The sequence below is a fragment of the Papilio polytes genome, unplaced genomic scaffold (genome assembly GCF_000836215.1).
Source record: "Papilio polytes unplaced genomic scaffold, Ppol_1.0 DF823868.1, whole genome shotgun sequence".
In the NCBI taxonomy this organism is placed as follows: domain Eukaryota; kingdom Metazoa; phylum Arthropoda; class Insecta; order Lepidoptera; family Papilionidae; genus Papilio; species Papilio polytes.
This window is the reverse complement of record NW_013525336.1, coordinates 1,712,292-1,731,374: the sequence shown is the minus strand read 5'-3', so window position 1 is coordinate 1,731,374 and position 19,083 is coordinate 1,712,292. Positions and strand designations below refer to the sequence as shown.

At 34.5% G+C, this 19,083-nt stretch overlaps 1 protein-coding gene and 1 long non-coding RNA gene across 2 annotated transcripts in view; one reads left to right on the top strand and one right to left on the bottom strand.

Annotated features, from left to right (window-relative positions):
- Nucleotides 1-6,433: 6,433 nt before the first annotated feature.
- On the bottom strand, nucleotides 6,434-14,297 carry LOC106103173 (facilitated trehalose transporter Tret1-like). Its single transcript, XM_013282861.1, has 9 exons — nucleotides 14,175-14,297; nucleotides 13,307-13,416; nucleotides 10,700-10,819; nucleotides 9,112-9,267; nucleotides 8,789-8,956; nucleotides 8,298-8,430; nucleotides 7,673-7,902; nucleotides 7,125-7,319; nucleotides 6,434-6,851 (listed from the first exon to the last, which is right to left on the bottom strand). Exons 1-9 carry the CDS (start codon nucleotides 14,236-14,238, stop codon nucleotides 6,582-6,584), a joined length of 1,446 nt encoding a protein of 481 aa, XP_013138315.1. The 5' UTR covers nucleotides 14,239-14,297; the 3' UTR covers nucleotides 6,434-6,581.
- LOC106103176 overlaps nucleotides 8,251-19,083 on the top strand; it is a 28,407-nt gene continuing 17,574 nt past the window's right edge. Inside the window, exon 1 of the long non-coding RNA XR_001225613.1 lies at nucleotides 8,251-8,432. This is a non-coding gene — a long non-coding RNA (uncharacterized LOC106103176). The remainder of the gene's footprint in view (nucleotides 8,433-19,083) is intronic.

Below are 19,083 nucleotides of genomic sequence, written 5' to 3'. Positions count from 1 at the left end.
GCCCATAGACATCCGCAATTGCAGATGCGTTGCCTACCCGTATCCGACAGAGGAGGAGACGCACATAAAGAGGATATTTCCCCTTCCTATGTTTTTCCTCCACCGTCAAATTCACTTCCCCTTCCCATCCTTTCCTCATGAGAAAAAGATGGTAATTTTGTTTTTTTATTCCACATGGACGGAGTCGCGGGAAAGCTAGTTAGTTATATTAATAAAATGTGGTTTTATTGCAGATTTCATGTCACATTGTTATAATATTTATGCAGCTTTTAAATAATGTTCAATACGTGATTACGGTGAGTTAAACTAATGGAAGATTTTTTTTACTCATTAGTGTTTGCAATAGCACCAATCGATCTACTATATCGAAAATTTTGATTACAAATGTCACTTTACATTGTGTGCGTGTCCATGTACATTAGTTTGCGCAATTACCTTAGAAAGGTGTAGGTATATACGCTTTATTACAATCATCATCATCATCACCAGCTCACTGTACCCCCACTGAGGGGCGCGGAGTCTACTCTAAGTTAGGGGTGACTAGGCCATAGTCAACCACGCTGGTACATTGTGGGTTGACTTCAAACATATCTTTGAATTTCTTCTTCGATATTTGCTGGCATCACGATGTTTTTCTTCACGTAAGAACGTCGGGTAAATTTTGTAAATATGGAAATCTAAAATCACATTGGTACAGCGTGATTCGAACCCAGGACTTGTGGATTACTACTGACATTTATATTTACTTGATAACTATATGTTTATATTTCAGAGTAATACATTCACTGTCGTGATATTTATTTTATTAATGTGGACTATCAAGAACATAGCATTATTAATATCGATTAGTTTCGAATGCGAAATGCTGTTCATATCACTCAAGAACACGCAGGTTTTGTTTTTAAAAGCAGTTGCGGATAAAAAATGCACACGTAAGTAAAGAACTATCTTCAGAGTAATTAAAATACTACAGTAGAACCTCGATAAGTTAATAAGGGAAACACAAAATATTTTAAGTTATAGAGGTTTTAAGTTATCAAGGGTCTATGTTGTAGAGGTTTTGGGATCTGACGGGAAGGGAACATATTATTTTTTGAAGTTATAGAGGTTTTTAAGTTACCGAGGTTTGAGTTATCGAGGTTCGACTGTATAAGAGCGGACGCTGTTGTGCGATTGTCGATTGTTTCGTAGCCAATTCAACTATTTAGTTGCATAACTAAAAATCGAGTAGTGTGCACCTCCATATAAGCTTATATGAATCAAAGCGAGACTAAGCAGTTGTGCGATAGTTTACTCACACACTCTCTAAATGAAATAGCTGTTTATTGCGACGTGTGTGAATTTTCCAAAACAAATTTTAGAAGATTCTAGATTTTTCCATTGAAATTAAAGCGTTGTAGACCACCTCTGTGTTCCCGCCGCCCGTTTCCCCTCTTCTCTTATATTAAAAAAAAAACTTTTTTTACAGCATTCGAACGTTTAGCATACAAAAGTCTACGTCGAGGCAATTCGTATTCTCCACTAGTGGCATGTGGTATGCTGACCGTGGACGCCTCACTGCCGCTACGTTTCCTCTCCGTGCTGACCACATACACCGCTGTATTGCTGCAGATACCATTCTCTTAACCTTAGTGTAGTTACTTGGTTAGTATCAATACTTGTAGGACTAACGTATCAGTGTTTGATTTTGCTAATGTGATCTTAAACAGGCAGAGCCGGCGTTAGAAAGCACAGTTGGGTGACTAAGAGCCGACAGAAAGGGCGTCCTAGTTCTGCGAATACAATCACACATAACAGAATTAGTGTGTAGTGGGAGACACTGTTAGGAGCGCTTGTAACCGGCACTGAGTTAGAAAATTTAATCACTGTAAATACAAATATGGAATACCATAGTCCCTTTCCTCTATTTGTTGATAGCACAGCGTGTTTGTTGTGTTTTGAAACGAAATTCTTACAAGATGCCCTACTAAATTTAGGGGACACTTGACCATAAGTATGATAGTTTTATAATAAAAGAGTAACCATATTCTACAATAATTTAATTTCCTTTTCAGAGCGGGCGCACACCTTTGACTAAACTATCGCACAATCGTGGGGCGATTGCCGATTGTTTTGCAGCCAATTCAACTGTGTAGTCGCACAACTAAAAATCGAGTAGTGTGCGCTCCTCTATATAAGCTCATTGGACTCAAAGTGCGACTAAACAGTTGTGCGATAGTTTATTCAAAGGCTTAAGGCTTAAGTCTTTTTAAAATCAATTATATATCTTTTGTTTCACTGTTGCTGAGAGCAAACTGCAGTAAGACGACAATATGGTTCAATATTAGCGCTGCTAAGTTGAATGGTAATTTTGCATCGACAACGAAAACACCGCAGCCGTTCAGCTTCGTATACTGCAAGGCGGTTAACCTTTGTACGCTTTTGACGAACCTTTTAGCACTGGCTGTAAGAAAAAGTTATCTGTCAATAAATAAATGTGAAACTTGGTACAAATTAAGGCCAGTATACAGGGTTAATAATTAACTAGAATGCTCGCAAAAGTAGTATATGGAGTATTTTGTCATGATACATTTGTATAAAAATTTAACTTGGCTATCAGAGTAAATTATTGATAAAGTGAAATTATAAATTCTGACTCACTTCTGCAATAAAATCATCTGCAATTCAGATAAAATTATGATAACATAAACTTCAATTTTAAAATCTCTATACGGAAGTGTACATCACTAACTTTCAATTCCACTCATAAATGTTTAAGTCGATAAGAAATACCTATTCTCTTGGTAGCTCAAATACTATGATCTAGGTATTATGCGCGTCAAGATCTTTGACGGTTCCAATAAGATGCGAAGTGCATTTCCTCCGCATCCTTTTATACTTCGCCATACATAAAATTATATTCTGCGCAGCAACTGCATGTTCCGAGCAACTATCATATTTGATTACTTTTATTCTTTAGTAGCTGTACTTGCGGCTACATCCTCGCAAAATTATAAAATCTTTATTTTATTGTTTACATTTGTCAAATTCTCAATTGCAAATGTTAAAATTACTGTTACCAAGCTTCCTGATAGTTGGCAGCATGTAGGTCACTTTACCATATGAAGGTTTTCTTCCAATTTATTTACCTCCTAATTTTAATAGCGTGAAAATGAATAGCCTAAAGCGTGTCGTAAGTGCAGGGCTTTTTATTAAAGAAATAATTATTCAAAAATATGCTATAATTGTTGACATGTTAGGCAACAAAGAAATGAGTGTTTACGCTTTATTATAATAATATAACTAGATTAAAATATATTCTAATTATTCATTTAAAATACGTACTATACTCTTGATGGCTTCCAAATAATATGACGTGTAGTTTAGCTGTATTTATCTGACGGTAAAAGTTCTCGCACACCATGCAGTAAATTGTTTCCATTGTTAATGATTTGATAACAAACATCGCAATACTCAAGAGACGGCTTGTCATCAGCATGGAATTCAACTAGAAATTAATAAACAATATAATCACATTTAAAATAATAATCAACAACGTCTATAATATTATCGATTAACTGGAGCCCGCGACTTCGCCCTCGTGAATTAAAAAATAATCTTACTATTATTATAAATGGGAAAGTTTAGATGGATGGATGGATAACAGCCTAAACAGCTGAAGGGATCTCGATGACATTTAGCATAGATGTAGAGGATAGTCTGGAAGAACACGTAGGATACTTGCTTTTGTTTTTTTTTAATACCTCGAGGAGGGAGCCCCGGGCGAAAGCTAGTAAAAATATAAATGTTACTCACTGATAACGTAACTTTTTAATGGTGAAATAATGTTTGAGTTATTTCAATCCATACAAAAATACAAAAACACAAATCTTTCCTGTTTATATTAGGATAGATCTACATTGATATCTGGCAGAATTCCTTGATACTAACATGGTGAAAAAAGCTGTGTTGCGGATTAAAATAGCAAAAACCCTGCAGTGTAGACCCACATCAATAGATACTTACAATTTCGTTACCAGTGCATAACATTAGTATTCCAAAGAAAGCCATTGACTGCGTGAAAGATGTCACAAAATGTAACAATATCTGTAATCAAAACGGAGAGATAACAAACAAGAAATTATTAAGATTAAATGTGGATCGCTACAAAGATGTCGGAAGACCATAGAAGTATGGATGGATTGTAAAAGAGGATATGCGTATGGGTGTGAGTTCAGATATGACTGCTGATCGAAATGTATAGAAGAAATAGTAAGAGAAGAGACAGTGGTAGCGCCCGCTTTAACTTCTTCGCACTGCAAGGCCGGCTCGCCCGGTGTAATACCACGACCAAACAGAAGACAGGCGTGAAATGGAAGCAATTCCGTGTTTCGTCTGATGAGTGTGGTGTCGGAGGCCTAAGGGGAGGTTGGGAAGGGGAAGTGGATTTGACGGTGGAGGAAACGCATAGGAAGGGGAAATATCCTTTTTATGTGCGTGTCCTCCTCCGTTGTTTAAGAGTAGGCAACGCATCTGCAATTGCTATGCTATGGGCGCGGTCGCTTCGCCATTTAGGTAGTTTAAGGTGGCTGCTTGCTCGTTTGCCACTTTATGGTATAAAAAGGGCCCTCAAGGCCTCAAAATTAGTTCGTATTCACTGGATTGTATACGTAATATAATAAATAAATATAAATTAAATAACTCGATAGTTACCGTCCATTGTGTTGTCCTCTTTACAAGTGTTAGCGCGTCTAACAAAGATTTATATGTCTTGTACATCATTTGTAAAGTATGTTCTGTAACTCTACTGCTATCTGATGATTGTTTGTCATTTTTATTTAACACTTGTGTCCATTGTTTTATTTTACACGCCATAAAATATACAACAATAGTGGAATAAAATAATTCAAAATCTAATATAAACGTCAAAATGACAAAGCAACCTTTCTGCTTCGTCCAGAACGGATCCAGAAATAATTTTAAGGTTATGAAAATTCCATGAGATAAAATCATTGTGAAACATGAAAACCAAACGATTGTTTTGATTCTTTTAAGAATACGACGATCTGGTATATTACGTTCGATCATTTGTAATATTATTAATAGTTTGGTGTTAATAAAACTATTGCGTAAGTTAAAAACAATAATCATACTGCAACCAACAGCGTATTGAATATAAATAAATAAATAAGTATAGTATGTTGGTATATTGATAATAATCGATAAACTGTATAACGTCAAAATTAATGAGGTAAAAACAATAATTATTCCAAACACAGATAATAATATTCCACGATTAGAACTGGGTGTTAATCGAGTTTTATATAAATCATACTTTCTAATGAATAGGCAAGTACTGATTAAATGCATCGGTGCAAAAATCGACACGAACTCTTCGTCCAACATGGCTTTTAAACTGAACGGAACTGTTCTCATAACACCCTTAATTCATGTTACCCCTACTATTGACTCGATCAATAACTTCGAGTGAATTTTTAAATCAACATATGTAACGAATCAACATCATCATCATCTACAGAAGCAATATCAAAATTGTTACTAAAAGAAAGCTGTCATTGTCACTGAGTAACATTACCTTTATATATTTCTAAAAACTGTTTTTAATGATGTCGACTAAATTTATGCAAAAGCTAGAATCGCCATTTGTTAAGTTCTTCAAAATTTAATAAAAAAATTTCTAGCATATTTCCTTATATTATAAGAAAATGTCGATGTGAAAAATGAAGTGAGTTTCTTTCGAGAATCCATAGTAACGGCAAAACCACTTAATGCAAGTGCACAATTAGTAACAATTACTCTTTATATTTGCAAGTAATTTGCTAAATATTAAAAGCAATTTATTTACTTAATGCTATTAACTACGCAATAAATAAAACTAGTTTTAAAGGTTTCAGTGCTTTTTTTATGAAGTATAACAGAATTATTGTTTGAAATAACTAAACTTAAAATTAAGCTTACATCTAATGAGTTAGAGGCGAGAAATATATATTCTTGTATAATTCTAAATTAGCGGCCAACAACATCGAAACTGACAATTAATAATTATATGAACAATCGCCATTACCTCTGAAAAATCATAAACTCGTTAAGCAAATGTCCCCTACAACTAAATGTATGACATCTGTGGCTCCTACGTAGACTATTGTAAGGCATAATTTAGCGATTTATAAATTGCTTCATGCTTTATAAATTAATTTGAAAAATATAATTGCTATGTGAAATTAAAAATAACGTTAGAAAGAAAAACAAATGTAGAATGTAATATTTTAAATGTTGATTTGCATAATTTTACTATGAATGTGGAGGGGTACATCTGTAGAGGTAGACCTAGAAAGAGATGGATGGATTGCATGAAAGGTGACATGATAAAGAAGGAAGTGATGACGACGGATGATAGAGTGCTTTGGAGGACGAAAACCCGGTGCTCCGACCCTACGGGAGTAGGATAAGGCAGGGGAGATGATGATTTGCATAATTTTGACTTTCAACCCTACGATAGTTTACGTAGGAGCCATTGAAATATAAAAATGATGGAAACAGATTCATTTACTTAAATTCACATATTTATAATTAATTCGACTTCAAACACTATTACTAATTGTTGATATTTCTTTGTTCTTTTCGTTCCTCTTTATTCCCCTCAAATCATCATAAATGTCTTCAAGATCTCGTGCCTTAGTTTCTGGTACAACAATAATAGTGTACAGTGCACTACTAAGGCACATAAAACTGAAGAAATAAAAGGCGTAGTGAACACCGATAGAACTGGCCAGTGGTTTAAAGTATAACAGCTGAAGGAAATCAGCTAACGATGCTATCGCCATTGTTGTGGCTAAAACTGATCCACGATACTGAAAAAAAAAATTGTTCATTTCAATTAAAGTCAACTTCATAAATTTTGAGACCAACTTTAAGGTAGGGCGTGGTTGGGCGACCGCTTTGGACTCTCTTCTTGGATGGTACTTAGATATAAGATAATGTCAGGCCCTGTTTTTACCGGTGTCTTGAGCGGGCTTTTTACCGCGTCAATACACACGTAAAAAGCCATAAAAACCTTTGCTTCCATCGCCCTAGTCGGTCGCCACACCTCACCCTAACACTACTAGAGAAGCTAGTTATTTCACCTTGAATGAAAATATCTCTCCAGTGATGACCACAGAAATAGGTTGTAACCCAGACGCATCGCATAGAATACACAAGCATAGAGTGAAGACCGGGATCCAAGCAGGCGCGAAGTACGAGTAGTCTCTAGCCAGGAACCAGGACGCCAAGCCGAACATACTCAGGCCGGATATAAGACAAGTGCCAGCCATTAAGACCTGAAAGGAGGTTAAATGTATCAACTTATATATACTTCTAAAGAAGATATAAATTTTTGCATTCATTTTATACCATAAACTTCTCTGGCTTATTCTTAAGCTTTTTTCTCTTAATATAACAGTTAACTTTCGTCCGCGACTAAGTCCGCGTGGAATTATAAAAAAGTGAGTAACCTATGTGTTCTTCCAGACTATCCTGTACCAAATTTTATCGAAATTTGTTCAGTCGTTTAGGCTACAAACTTTACAAACATGCATACATCTGTCCATCCATCCATGTATATTATTATATAATTTATAATATTAGTTTGAATTTGTTTGTGTTTTTCATTAAAAAACATAAATTAACTAACCTTTCTTCCAACTTTTTCTACGACACTTGAAGCGAGTAAAGAGCCCGTTAACTGAACGACTCCCAGCATCATCGCTTGTTGATTGGGCGAAAGTATCAAGCCTGTGCCTTCTGAAGCCATAGCGAATATTCCACCAGCGAAGTTCAACACGGGAACAGCGCCACATACTTCCCTAGCTAATGCCGCCATTAATGCTATTTGAAACGCCTTGAACAAAATCTTATCCTTCACTGGAAAAATAATTAAACAAATTTAATCGAAATCTGTTCAGCCGTTTAGGCTACAAACTCTAACAAACATCCATCCATCTAAACTTTCGCATTTATAATATTAGTAAGACGTAAGATTAGTAAGATAAGATTTCCTATTTTTTTCTTTTCATTTTGTTATTGCAACAAATACATAATTAACTGGCAGTCAGACGGACTGGCAGGCAACAAAATCAACTCATGAATTAAAAAGTCAAAGTTTGACATTTGGCAGTTGCAATTTAAAATGAAATGCAATAATGATCTAAAGTTTTAAAAGTAAAAAGACGATTTAAAAAAGATAATTTGAGTTTTTAGGTTATTATTTAATTAGTGTTTACTATCGATGTGTTAAAAGTGAAGTAAATAGAACATACGGATTGCTTTTAATAGAAATTTGTCTCCGTCGATGTCATTTTTTTGTTCTTTCTTTAAAGCTTCAATTTCGTTTTGTATCGTGTAGTGATTTTTGCCTCTTCGTCTTAACCAAGATAACGCTTTTGCTGCCTCCTGTAAGTTTTTTTTTTTATTATGTAATTAAAAATAATGGAAACCTAGCTTATGCAACTAACTGATAACGTAGCTTATTAATGTATATTAGTATAGATATAAGGAAACGTTACATTGTAACATTTAAATCCTTAGTTAATTTTCTTAAACGCGTACAAGATTGATGTAGAAGATGCGATATTAAAAAACATGATTGCGTGAAAGGTGCCATGGTCAAGAAGTGAGTTATGACTGAGATGACGGATGATAGAGTTATTTGGAGGGTGAAAGCACGGTGCACTCTACGAGTGTAATATAAGGAGATGACGATATCAAAAACACTTATAACTTATAACAATAATGACATGCATTTACGTACCTCTTCTTTACCAATCTTCACTAAATACGATGGTGATTCCGGCATCAATGTGAATGTTATCAAATGGAACACAGGTATGGATAAACAGATCCACAGAACTGTGCGGTAACTGAACAGATCACCAATTATATAAGTAAACAGACTACCAGTGGTGAAGAATAATGCCAACTGAAAAGAAAACATAATACGTAGTTGATCTGTATGGTCTCACAATTCATATGTGTCTAGCAGATCAGTGCGTCGGCTCAATCAGCTCGCAGCTATAGTACATCGCTTGAGCTGGTTGTTGAGCCGCAGTTCATTTGTTTTCTAATGTAACTCACCATACATCCTAAAGCCCCTCTGATATTGTTATCGCAAACCTCCTTTGTATAAACTGGGCAGTTGACGCAACTGGCTGCCATTACGATCCCCGCCAAACATCTCGCTACAAGGAACGCCCAGATGTTATATGAAGACAGTTTTAATATCCAACATGCCTGTAAATTACACACAACCTATTTGATTGTCGTCTGTCGATTGTTTCACAGTCCATTCAACTGTTTAGTTGCACAACTAAAAATCGAATAGTGTACGCAACTCCATGTTACCTCATAGGAATCAAAGCGCGACTAAACAGAGGCCTAATTTTAATCCCTTTCCCTTTCCACTCTTTTCTTAATAGGAAAGGATGAGAAGGAAAAGTGGATTAGACGGTGGAGGAAACGCATAGGAAGGGAAATTGTGCTCTGTTAATTAAGGGTAGGCAACGCATCTGCAATTGCGGATGTTTATGGACAGCGGTCGATTTTCATTTCGGTGGATTTAGGTGGCCGCTTGCTCGTTTGCCACCTTATGTTATAAAAAAAGTTTAGTGTTAGGCGTAGAAATGTTTTAGTGTCAATATTCTAGTTTTCACCCAATGGTTGTTGTTTTCTTTTAAATTATGTTAAAAAAATAGGCAAACAAACTCAATGGTGTGTTGTGGAATCTAATGCTATTATATGGTTTTCACGTCTTTCTAAAATACCCCAAGTACCAAAAGAAATAGAGTAATCTACCGCTCAGTTAAAACTTGATATAAGCAGTTCTATGCGGTTTACTTTTTACATTCGCAATCGCTTTTATGCCTATCAAATGTAACACCGAACCTGACATGTGGATAAAGTTAGTATGTCATTTTGTCCGATATCAGATATTGTCTGTCTTTTCAAGGACTACTCTCCTGGCTTGTTTCTAAGAGGAAAATATATCTTGTTATTTTGTACTTTGTTCATTAAAGGACTTATCTCGAAACCGCGAAATTGTTTTTGATACGTTACCGAGAAAATTTGTACTAGTTAGATTTATAAAGCCAATCTATACTATAATATAATAAAACGAAAACACACACTACTTTGTGGCGTAAGATGTCAGCAATCACAGCGTGTTTTTGAATGATTTTTCTTTAATAAAAAGTCCTACAATTTTAGGCTATATATTTTCACGCTATTAAATTTAGAGGGTAAATAAATTGGATTAAAACCCTAATGTGGGAAAGGGTCAATAAGCTACAAACTGCAAACAGCAAAGAAATAAGAATGCCATGGTTTGTCATCAATTCATGTTATTTTAACAATATTTTTTTTTATTAATTCATGTGGATGAAGCCGCACGGGAACAGCTAGTATCGTATTAATTTTGTGGATGACGTTATAGATAAGTTCTCGCAGCCTTAACGTAAATATTCGTGATAGACACTCTCATCCTTTCAATTCCACATATCCATTTCATAAATATTGTATTCTTTGTTACAACAATATTACCATCCTTCTACTTTTCTTCAAAAATACAGAGATAACAATGATATCTTACCATGTTATTTATAGTAAAAATGTGGCAAACGAACAAGCGGAAGTACTACGACTGTTAGTTGCATAAAGTTAAACTTACCGCGCACATTGTTGACATGAATATTATCGACAATTTTCTTCCAAATCTATCCCCAACGTATGCAACCAAATAGTTTGCCGGTACGCATACTAAATACGGAAGTGAGGCTATCCATGATATCTGTAATTGAAAAAATGATCTTAAAATAATGAATTATAAAACTAATGGTAAACAAGAGTTAATAAACTCGAGTAACTATGACTTATGATAGTTAAAGAATAAGATTCATCATCGTCCTCCATAGGATAAGTCCTACTCCCGAAGGGTCGGCGCAACAGGTTTTTGTCCTTCAAATAACTCTATACGTCATCTCAGTCATCACTCCCTGTTTGATCATGTCACCTTTTACGCAATACATCCATCTCTTTCTATGTCTACCTCTAACGGTGTACCCTTCCACACTCATAACTAACGTACTCCTTGTCACATGTGATCCATCCCTCTTCATAACATGCCCATACCAAGCTAACTTTTACTTACTTTTCTTTTTCTTTTACTCCTTACTTCTCTACCACTGTTTCTACACTCAAACTTCCTCTAATATACTCATTTATCTTATCCATTTGAAAGCTTATTATTGTTGAAGAATACAATTGATTGATCTAATTCACTTGAAAGGCTACAGGTCGTTGTTTTATTCTTGACTGATTTCCGTCATTTTGAAATTGACTGTTAGAGCGAGAGCACATCTTTGAGCATACCTCGATAAATTTTGCTAACCTTGGAAAATGTATTGTTATGTCTTATTGTCATTTTTCACATCGATGTAAGAGCGTGCGCACACCTTTGACTAAATTATCGCACAACTGTTTCGTCCCTGTTTGATTCCTAGGAGCTTGGAGGTGCGCACACCACTCTATGTTTAGTTGTACAAATAAACAGTTGAATTAGCTGTGAAACAATCGACAATCGCACTGTTGTGCGATAGTTTAGTCAAAGGTGTGCGCACGCTCTATCTTACTTCTTACTAATATTATAAATGCGAAAGTTTAGATGGATGGATGGATGGATGTTTGTTAACGTTTGTAGCCTAAACGACTGAACGGATCTCCATGAAATTTGGCACAGGTTTAGAGCATAGTCTGGAAGAACACATAGGCTACTTTTTATCCCGGGAATAGTTACGGTTCCCGTGGGATTCATTAATTTAGTTTTTTAATGTTTACTCGATCATTCTGCAACGGTTCAACATATCTTATTGAAATTTGTCACTGATATAAAACAAAGTCAGGAGTACACATGAGATAAACTTCATCCCAGAGAAATATCCGGTTCCCGAGGGATACGTAGCTTTTTGTAATTTATATAGTTGGTATGTTTTCTAATGCCACGCGGACGAAGTCGCGGGCAACAGCTCGTTATGCATAAATGTTGCTGTTTATTGCGCATTTGTTTCTGCCATATTGTTTACGATCGGCAGTTAAATATTATGATAATAATTTATTACAAAATACTCGATTGACTTTATTATTTTATTTTCTTATTGTTTTAAATTGGATTATTGAACTTTTTGTTGGTAGTCAAGAATTATGAAGTAAACAGATTATTTAATAACAATAAAGTAATGTAAACGATACATATTTTATAATTCCTTTTTTTTATACATTTGTGTAAATAAGCGGGAAACAATTATCAAGTTTAATTAATAGCTAATTTAAATAACAATGTGTGTTTTATCTAAGAATGTAGACTTTCTATTTATTAAGCCCGCGACACATGTCCAATTTTAACTGCACTGTTTTAAATAAACTGTCCGAGTGTTTAAAATGAACGCGTATCTATACTATTATAATAAATTGTAAACACACACTTCTTTGTTGCCTAAGATGTCAGTAATTACAGCATATTTTTGAATAATTCTTTTTTTAATAAAAAACCCTACACTTACGTCACGCTTTTGGCTATATGTTTTCACGTTATTAAACTTAAGGGGTAAACATTTTGGATAAAAACTCTAATGTGGGAAACAGACCGTAAGTTCCTGCCACCATCAAGGAAGCAAGGTTGCCAAGGCTTGTCTTCATTTCATGTCATTTTGACATTTGTAATTGATAATTTGACACAAGTAAACGCTATAATAAAATGTTCATAATTTTACGCGGATGAAGTCGCACCGGAACAGCTAGTATATGATAACTGTATAGTTTAACTGATACTTTTTTAATTTTACAGACCAGTTGAAACTGTAGGTGTGTAGCAGGCTTTAGAATTCGAGACATATGTTACTGACACTCAATTTTAAAACTATAAATAATGTTTTCTATTGTTAATTAAGCATTGTATTTGTTTGAATTAATGATTATTGGGAGAAAGAAATAATCGGCAGCAGCTACCAAGAGACTGTCATACTTCATATTAATATTATAAATGCGAAAGTTTAGATGGATGGATGTTTGTTAGAGTTTGTAGCCTAAACAGCTGAACGGATTTCGATGAAATTCGGTACAGATGCAGAGGATAGTCTGGAAGAACACATAGGCTACTCACTTTTGTTTTTTTTTTATTTCAAGCGGAACGTGAACTACTTGGAATATGACTATAAGGTCTCTATAAACTGTTGACGATCATTGCAATGGTGGTACATATTTTAGAGATTTGGTAAATTACCTCAATATCCGTGAGCGGGACTTCAGTGGGCGTATCCTTTGACTGTAATAAAAGCGTCATCGGAGACATCCATCCTATGGTTGTGCCGTATGATATCGCCGGGATGTTGACTGTAAAAACAAACTACAGTTCTATACTTAATACTAACTGTTGCACGCGACTTCACCCGCATAAAGTTAAATAATAATAAAAAATGTAGCCTGGGCTACACACAGATAAATTACCTTTGTAACGGTGAAAGAATTTCTAAAATCGGCCCAGTAGTTTTTGAGTTATTTCAATACATATAAAAACATAAATTATAATATTAGCCTCTTTATAACATCAGTATAGATAAAGAGGAAAAGGTTTTGTGTTTTTGTATGTATTGAAATAACTCAAAAACTGCGGGGCTGATTTCGATAATTCTTTCACAATTAAAGAGCTACATTATCAGTGAGTGACATAGGCTATGTTTTTTCATAATTTTTCAATTTCATGCGGACGAAGTCGCGAGCAACAGCTAGTTAAAAATAATAAGCGGAAGTGTAAGTGGAAATATTTTAGTATCGTTAATGTGTATGATAGAGGCCTATTTTTATTCCTCTTCTAAGGGAAGAATGGAAAAGGGGAGGTAGATATGACTTAGATGACACATTAAAAAGGGGAAATTTACTCTTTCTATTTGTCCCCTAATACACCGATTATGGACAGCGGTTGCTACGCTATTTCAGCAAATTCTGTTAGCAGTTTGCTTGTTTTCCATCTTATGGTATAAAACTAGACAAATAAGTATTCTACTTATCTAGATCAGTCGTTAAAATATGTTATAATTTTAAAGTTACTTTTAATTACAGATTAATGAGAAATAAACGTTAGAAATACTTACTAAAAATGGCGCATATTATTTGGTTGATCTGATTGCCCTCATTGAACACGAATTTATTTTTCATTTCAACTCTCACAATTTGACGGAAATTAAACGGAAAACGGAATAAAAATATTTTAACTACAATCGACGGCACCAAAGTGTAACTGGTCGTGGTAACTTATGATAACAATTGAGTCTTACAGTGAGTGTAATTTTTATCTCTTTATAAGGGCTTTGATACACTAGAGTTATTTTTTAAAAATTGCTTTATTTTATTGTACTCAAGATAGGCTTCGCGAGACAATTGACGTAGGGTAGGTCAAAACGGGGCGTTGATTTATTTAGACACTAGATGTTCCCCTGCGACTTCATCCGCATAGAATTATGAAAATTTTATTTTTATGTTTACATGTGTCGAATCATCAATTGTAAATGTCAAAATGACATGACAAATGATATGATAAACCATGGCAACTTTGCTTTCTTTATGTTGGCAGCAACTTATGGTCTCTTTCCCACATTAGGTTTTTTATCCAAAATAATTACCCCCTAAGTTTAATGGCGTGAAAATATATGGCCTAAAGCGTGACGTAACTGTAGGGCTCTTTTTAAAAAAATAATTATTCTAAAATATGGTGTAATTGTTGACATCTTAGGCAACAAAGAAGTGTGTGTTTACGCTTTATTATAATAGTATAGACTAATGTGATGTTTTAATACCTAATATATTTTATTTTAAAGAGAAGCGAGTCTGCCCCTTTCCCTTCCTCATTCTCTTTGACAAAATAGAGACTAAAATATCTATATATAGATAGAGATCTATTTATATAATAAAATTGGAGTGTCTGTTTGTAATATCAAAAGAAACATTCCAGATTTCGGAAAGATGGTGTATTTGCGTTGCTATTAACGAAAATCGCTTAAAAACTATTGTCCGTCTGTCTATGTCTGCAAGCCACGTTTGTTACGGGTAATCTCCGAAACGGCTGGGCTGATTTCGACCGGACTCTCACTGAAGGGTAGCTGAAGGACTACTTTCTTATCTTGATGTTGCGTGGACGACGTCACAACCGTGGAACTTGACGGTTATTTGAACAAAATAATGATTTAGTTAAATAAGAAAAACCGCCAATATGTATAGATATTTATACAGTGAAACTAAACCGTACCTAATTGATTAAAATTCAGATTAAATGTCGATTTTACTAAGTATAGCACAAGTAAATGCTACATTCTGGTAGTTATGTTAATATTAAATATTCCACATAGATTTTAAAAAGTTAACTGGCTCCTACGGAAATAATTGTATCTCACATTGTCATTTGTTATGTATCATCAACTCCCCTGCCTTATCCTACTCCCGTTAGGTCGGCGCACCGGGTTTTCGTCCTCCAAAGCACTCTATCATCCGTCATCTCAGTCATCACTCCCTTCTTGATCTTGTCATCTTTCACGCAATACATCCAACTCTTTCAAGGTCTACCTCTACCGGTGTACCACTCTACATTCATAACTAACGTCCGTTGTTGTGTCTTGTTATTTATTATGTATATGTTTTATAAAACAAATTATTTAAATAAATAAATTATTTTACTGATTATATGTGTCAAATTGTCAATTGCAAATGTCAAAATGACATGACATGACAAAACTTGACAATCTTGCTTTCTTGAAGTTGGCAGCAACTTATGGTCTCTTAATAGCGTGAAAATGTATAGCCTAAAGCGTGACGTAAGTGTAGGACTTTTTATTAAAGGAAGAATAATTCAAAAACATGCTGTAATTGCTGACATCTTAGGCAACAAAGAAGTGTGTGTTTACGCTTTATTATATTAGTATAGATGAATTAACTAATTTATAAAATATTAATTTCAGTAAAGTATCGTTAGAAACAAAGACTGTAGTTTTTAGTAGTCTATAGTTCGTGCATATTTGATGCGTAGTTACGGTTGTAAAGTTTGTCTAGCAAAATTTGTTTTTCAAACGTATAGTAGTTTACATTATAGCCTATATAACTATAATTTAGATTTTTCTATTGTAATTATACTAACATTATGAATGCGGATGTTTGTTAGAGTTTGGAGCCTAAGCGGCTGAACGGATCTGGATGAAATTTGGCATAGGTGTAAAGGACAGTCTGGAAGAACATATAGGCCACTTGCTTTTGTTTTATTTAAATCCACGAAGACGGAGTCGCGGGCGAAAGCTAGTGAATTTGAATTTGTTTAGTTCATAAAAATTTAAACGCAAATACAACTCCGCCTTGGATTATTCATTTAATTTTATTGGATAATTAATATTGTATAAATTATTTTATATCAAGAGATTTGATTTTTGATTTTTCTTAGGTTTATGGTAGTTTTTAACATTTAATATATTTTAATAAAATTTAAACCAGATAAGAATTTTCATATTATACAAAAAAGTAAGTCACGTGTTGATGTTCAAATGGAATAAAAAAGCCTAATATTCCACAGTTTATGGCTACTATTTTTATTTTAGGAGCGTCGATTGCTCAGTGGTTCAAGCACTAGACTTGTAATCCAGGTCTTGCGTTCGAATCCCGTACCAATGTGATGTTCGGTTTTCGAATTGTAAGTGTACATAATTTACCCGAAGTTCTTACGGTGAAGGAAAATATCGTGATACTTGCACATTTCGGGGAAGACGTTCAAAGATATGTCTGAAGTCAACCCGCAGTGCAGCGTGGTTGACTATGGCCTAGTTACCATTATTTTGGCTCCGAGCCCGTTATTGGAGATGTATGGTGAGCTGATGATGATGATGATTTTAACAATATTCAAATAGTAATAAATCCATCCTTAAAGTTGTTTAAGAACAGATTTTTTTTTTATAATATAAGGAGGCAAACAGCCAGCGGCCACCTGAATCCGCCAAAATGGCGAAGCGACCCCTGCCCATAAACATCCGCAATCGCAGATGCGTTGGTTACCCTTAATCGACGGAGGAGGAGATGCACATAAAGAGGACATTTCCTCTTCTTATGCGTCTCCTCCGTCAAATCCACTTTCCCTTCCCTTCCTTTCTCACAAGAAACAGGGTGGGACCAAAGTTGGGTCTCCGGCATCACACTCATCAGACAAAACGCGGAATTTCTAGCACTTGACGCCTGTCTTCTGTGTGATCGTGGTACACGGGGTGATTCGGCTTATTCGCGCTAGATGTTAAAGCGGGCTCTACCATTGTATATACCTTAAATTAAAAGAATATACTTTAAAGTGTGGAAAATTTTAAATACTTTAAAACGTGTAGGTTTTGCTTCAGCTACCTCACGTGTATTCACATTTATAATGTTAACAATTAATTTAATTAAGATTTATAATTTAAATGCGTCAAATGTTTTTATTGTCTTACGTAAGATTAAACCCTTAAAAGACAGATTTTTAAATCAAATTAAAAATGTATAACTTTACCCTTTATTGTGTTTACTAAAAGGGAATAAATTAATTATTATTAATACTAAAAAAACAATACGATATTTTTATATGTTGTCCTTCTGACTCGTTTGCAAAACATGTTTTGGTAATAGGCACCTTTTTGTTTTATAACTTGAAGATTATCAGCTATAGGTAAGATGTCAAGAGCTAATCTATACTTATATATACTTATTATAATAAAGCGTAAACACACATTTCTTTGTTGCCTAAGGTGTCAGTAATAATAATAATAGTTTTTTTAATAAAAAGCCCTACACTTACGTCACGCCTTTGGCTATATATTTTAAGGCCAACTTAGGGGGTAAATGTTTTGGATAAGAAACCCTAACGTGGGACAGAGACCATAAGTTGCTGCCAATATCAAGGAAGCAAGGTTGTCTTTTTTTTACAGATGTAAACAATAACATAAAATTTTCATAATTTCATGCGAATGAAGTCGCACAGGAACAGCTAGTAACTATTATAATAAATATTCAGTATTCCCGATGCTCGTTTGTCTCTTCTCCAATAAAAAATAAAATAAAAATAGCAAACATTGCACCATTATAAGTAGTTAGTTCTTTTTTATAAGTCACGATTTTACGTTAATGTTACTATTAAATGACATTGTAACTTATGTTGTGAGGCGAGAATCGCATGTGACAATGGAAACTTGACAGATCACTGACTGAGGGATATAAATAGATAGGCTATAATTTGTGCAATTTTGTACATATTGGGTTTCTGCCAATTGGTGTTGACATTGTTTGTTGAAAGTGGTAAGGATTCTAAGTAGTATTAAAGGGAGTTGAGTTACAGTAACATCAAAATGGCGTTTAAATAAGCGAACGTAATTTGCAAGTAATTGCCTATCCATTAACACAGTGTGAGGGATACATTGGATAGGGCTAGGAAGGACTTGTTTGCGTAAACCGTGATTATGAATTGAGTGACGACTGAGGTGACGGATAAATCGATATAGTGGACGAGGACTGGTGTGGTAAGTCTACGTGAATGGGATAGAACCAAGATGATGACGATGATCCTTTACCAGGTGATATAGGAGGTCATAGAACTAGAAAAATGACGACAAGCATTTGGATGGATAAATTCTTTTCATGTCTGTATATCGCAGATTAAGTTATCTTGTTAGTTATATCGTTTTTATAAGAATTAATGTTACTACTTATTTCAAATTTAATGTTATCAATTAATATATTAACATATTATTAACTTATTACCTGCTTGTAGATAGTAATTAAGTACCGTATAAATTAACAACTTTTTACAATTTTATAAAAATATATTTAAACTTTATTTTTGTTTTCTCACATATATCTTTATTCCTTATTTTGTATTTATTTTACATGATTTGTATAAATACAGTAAAACATATTGTATAAAAAATAGATCACCACCGGCTGCGGAATCCTACTCAAGTAATCATTGGTCAGGGCTGCAGAGGCAGGAACCTCCACAATATGCGTGCG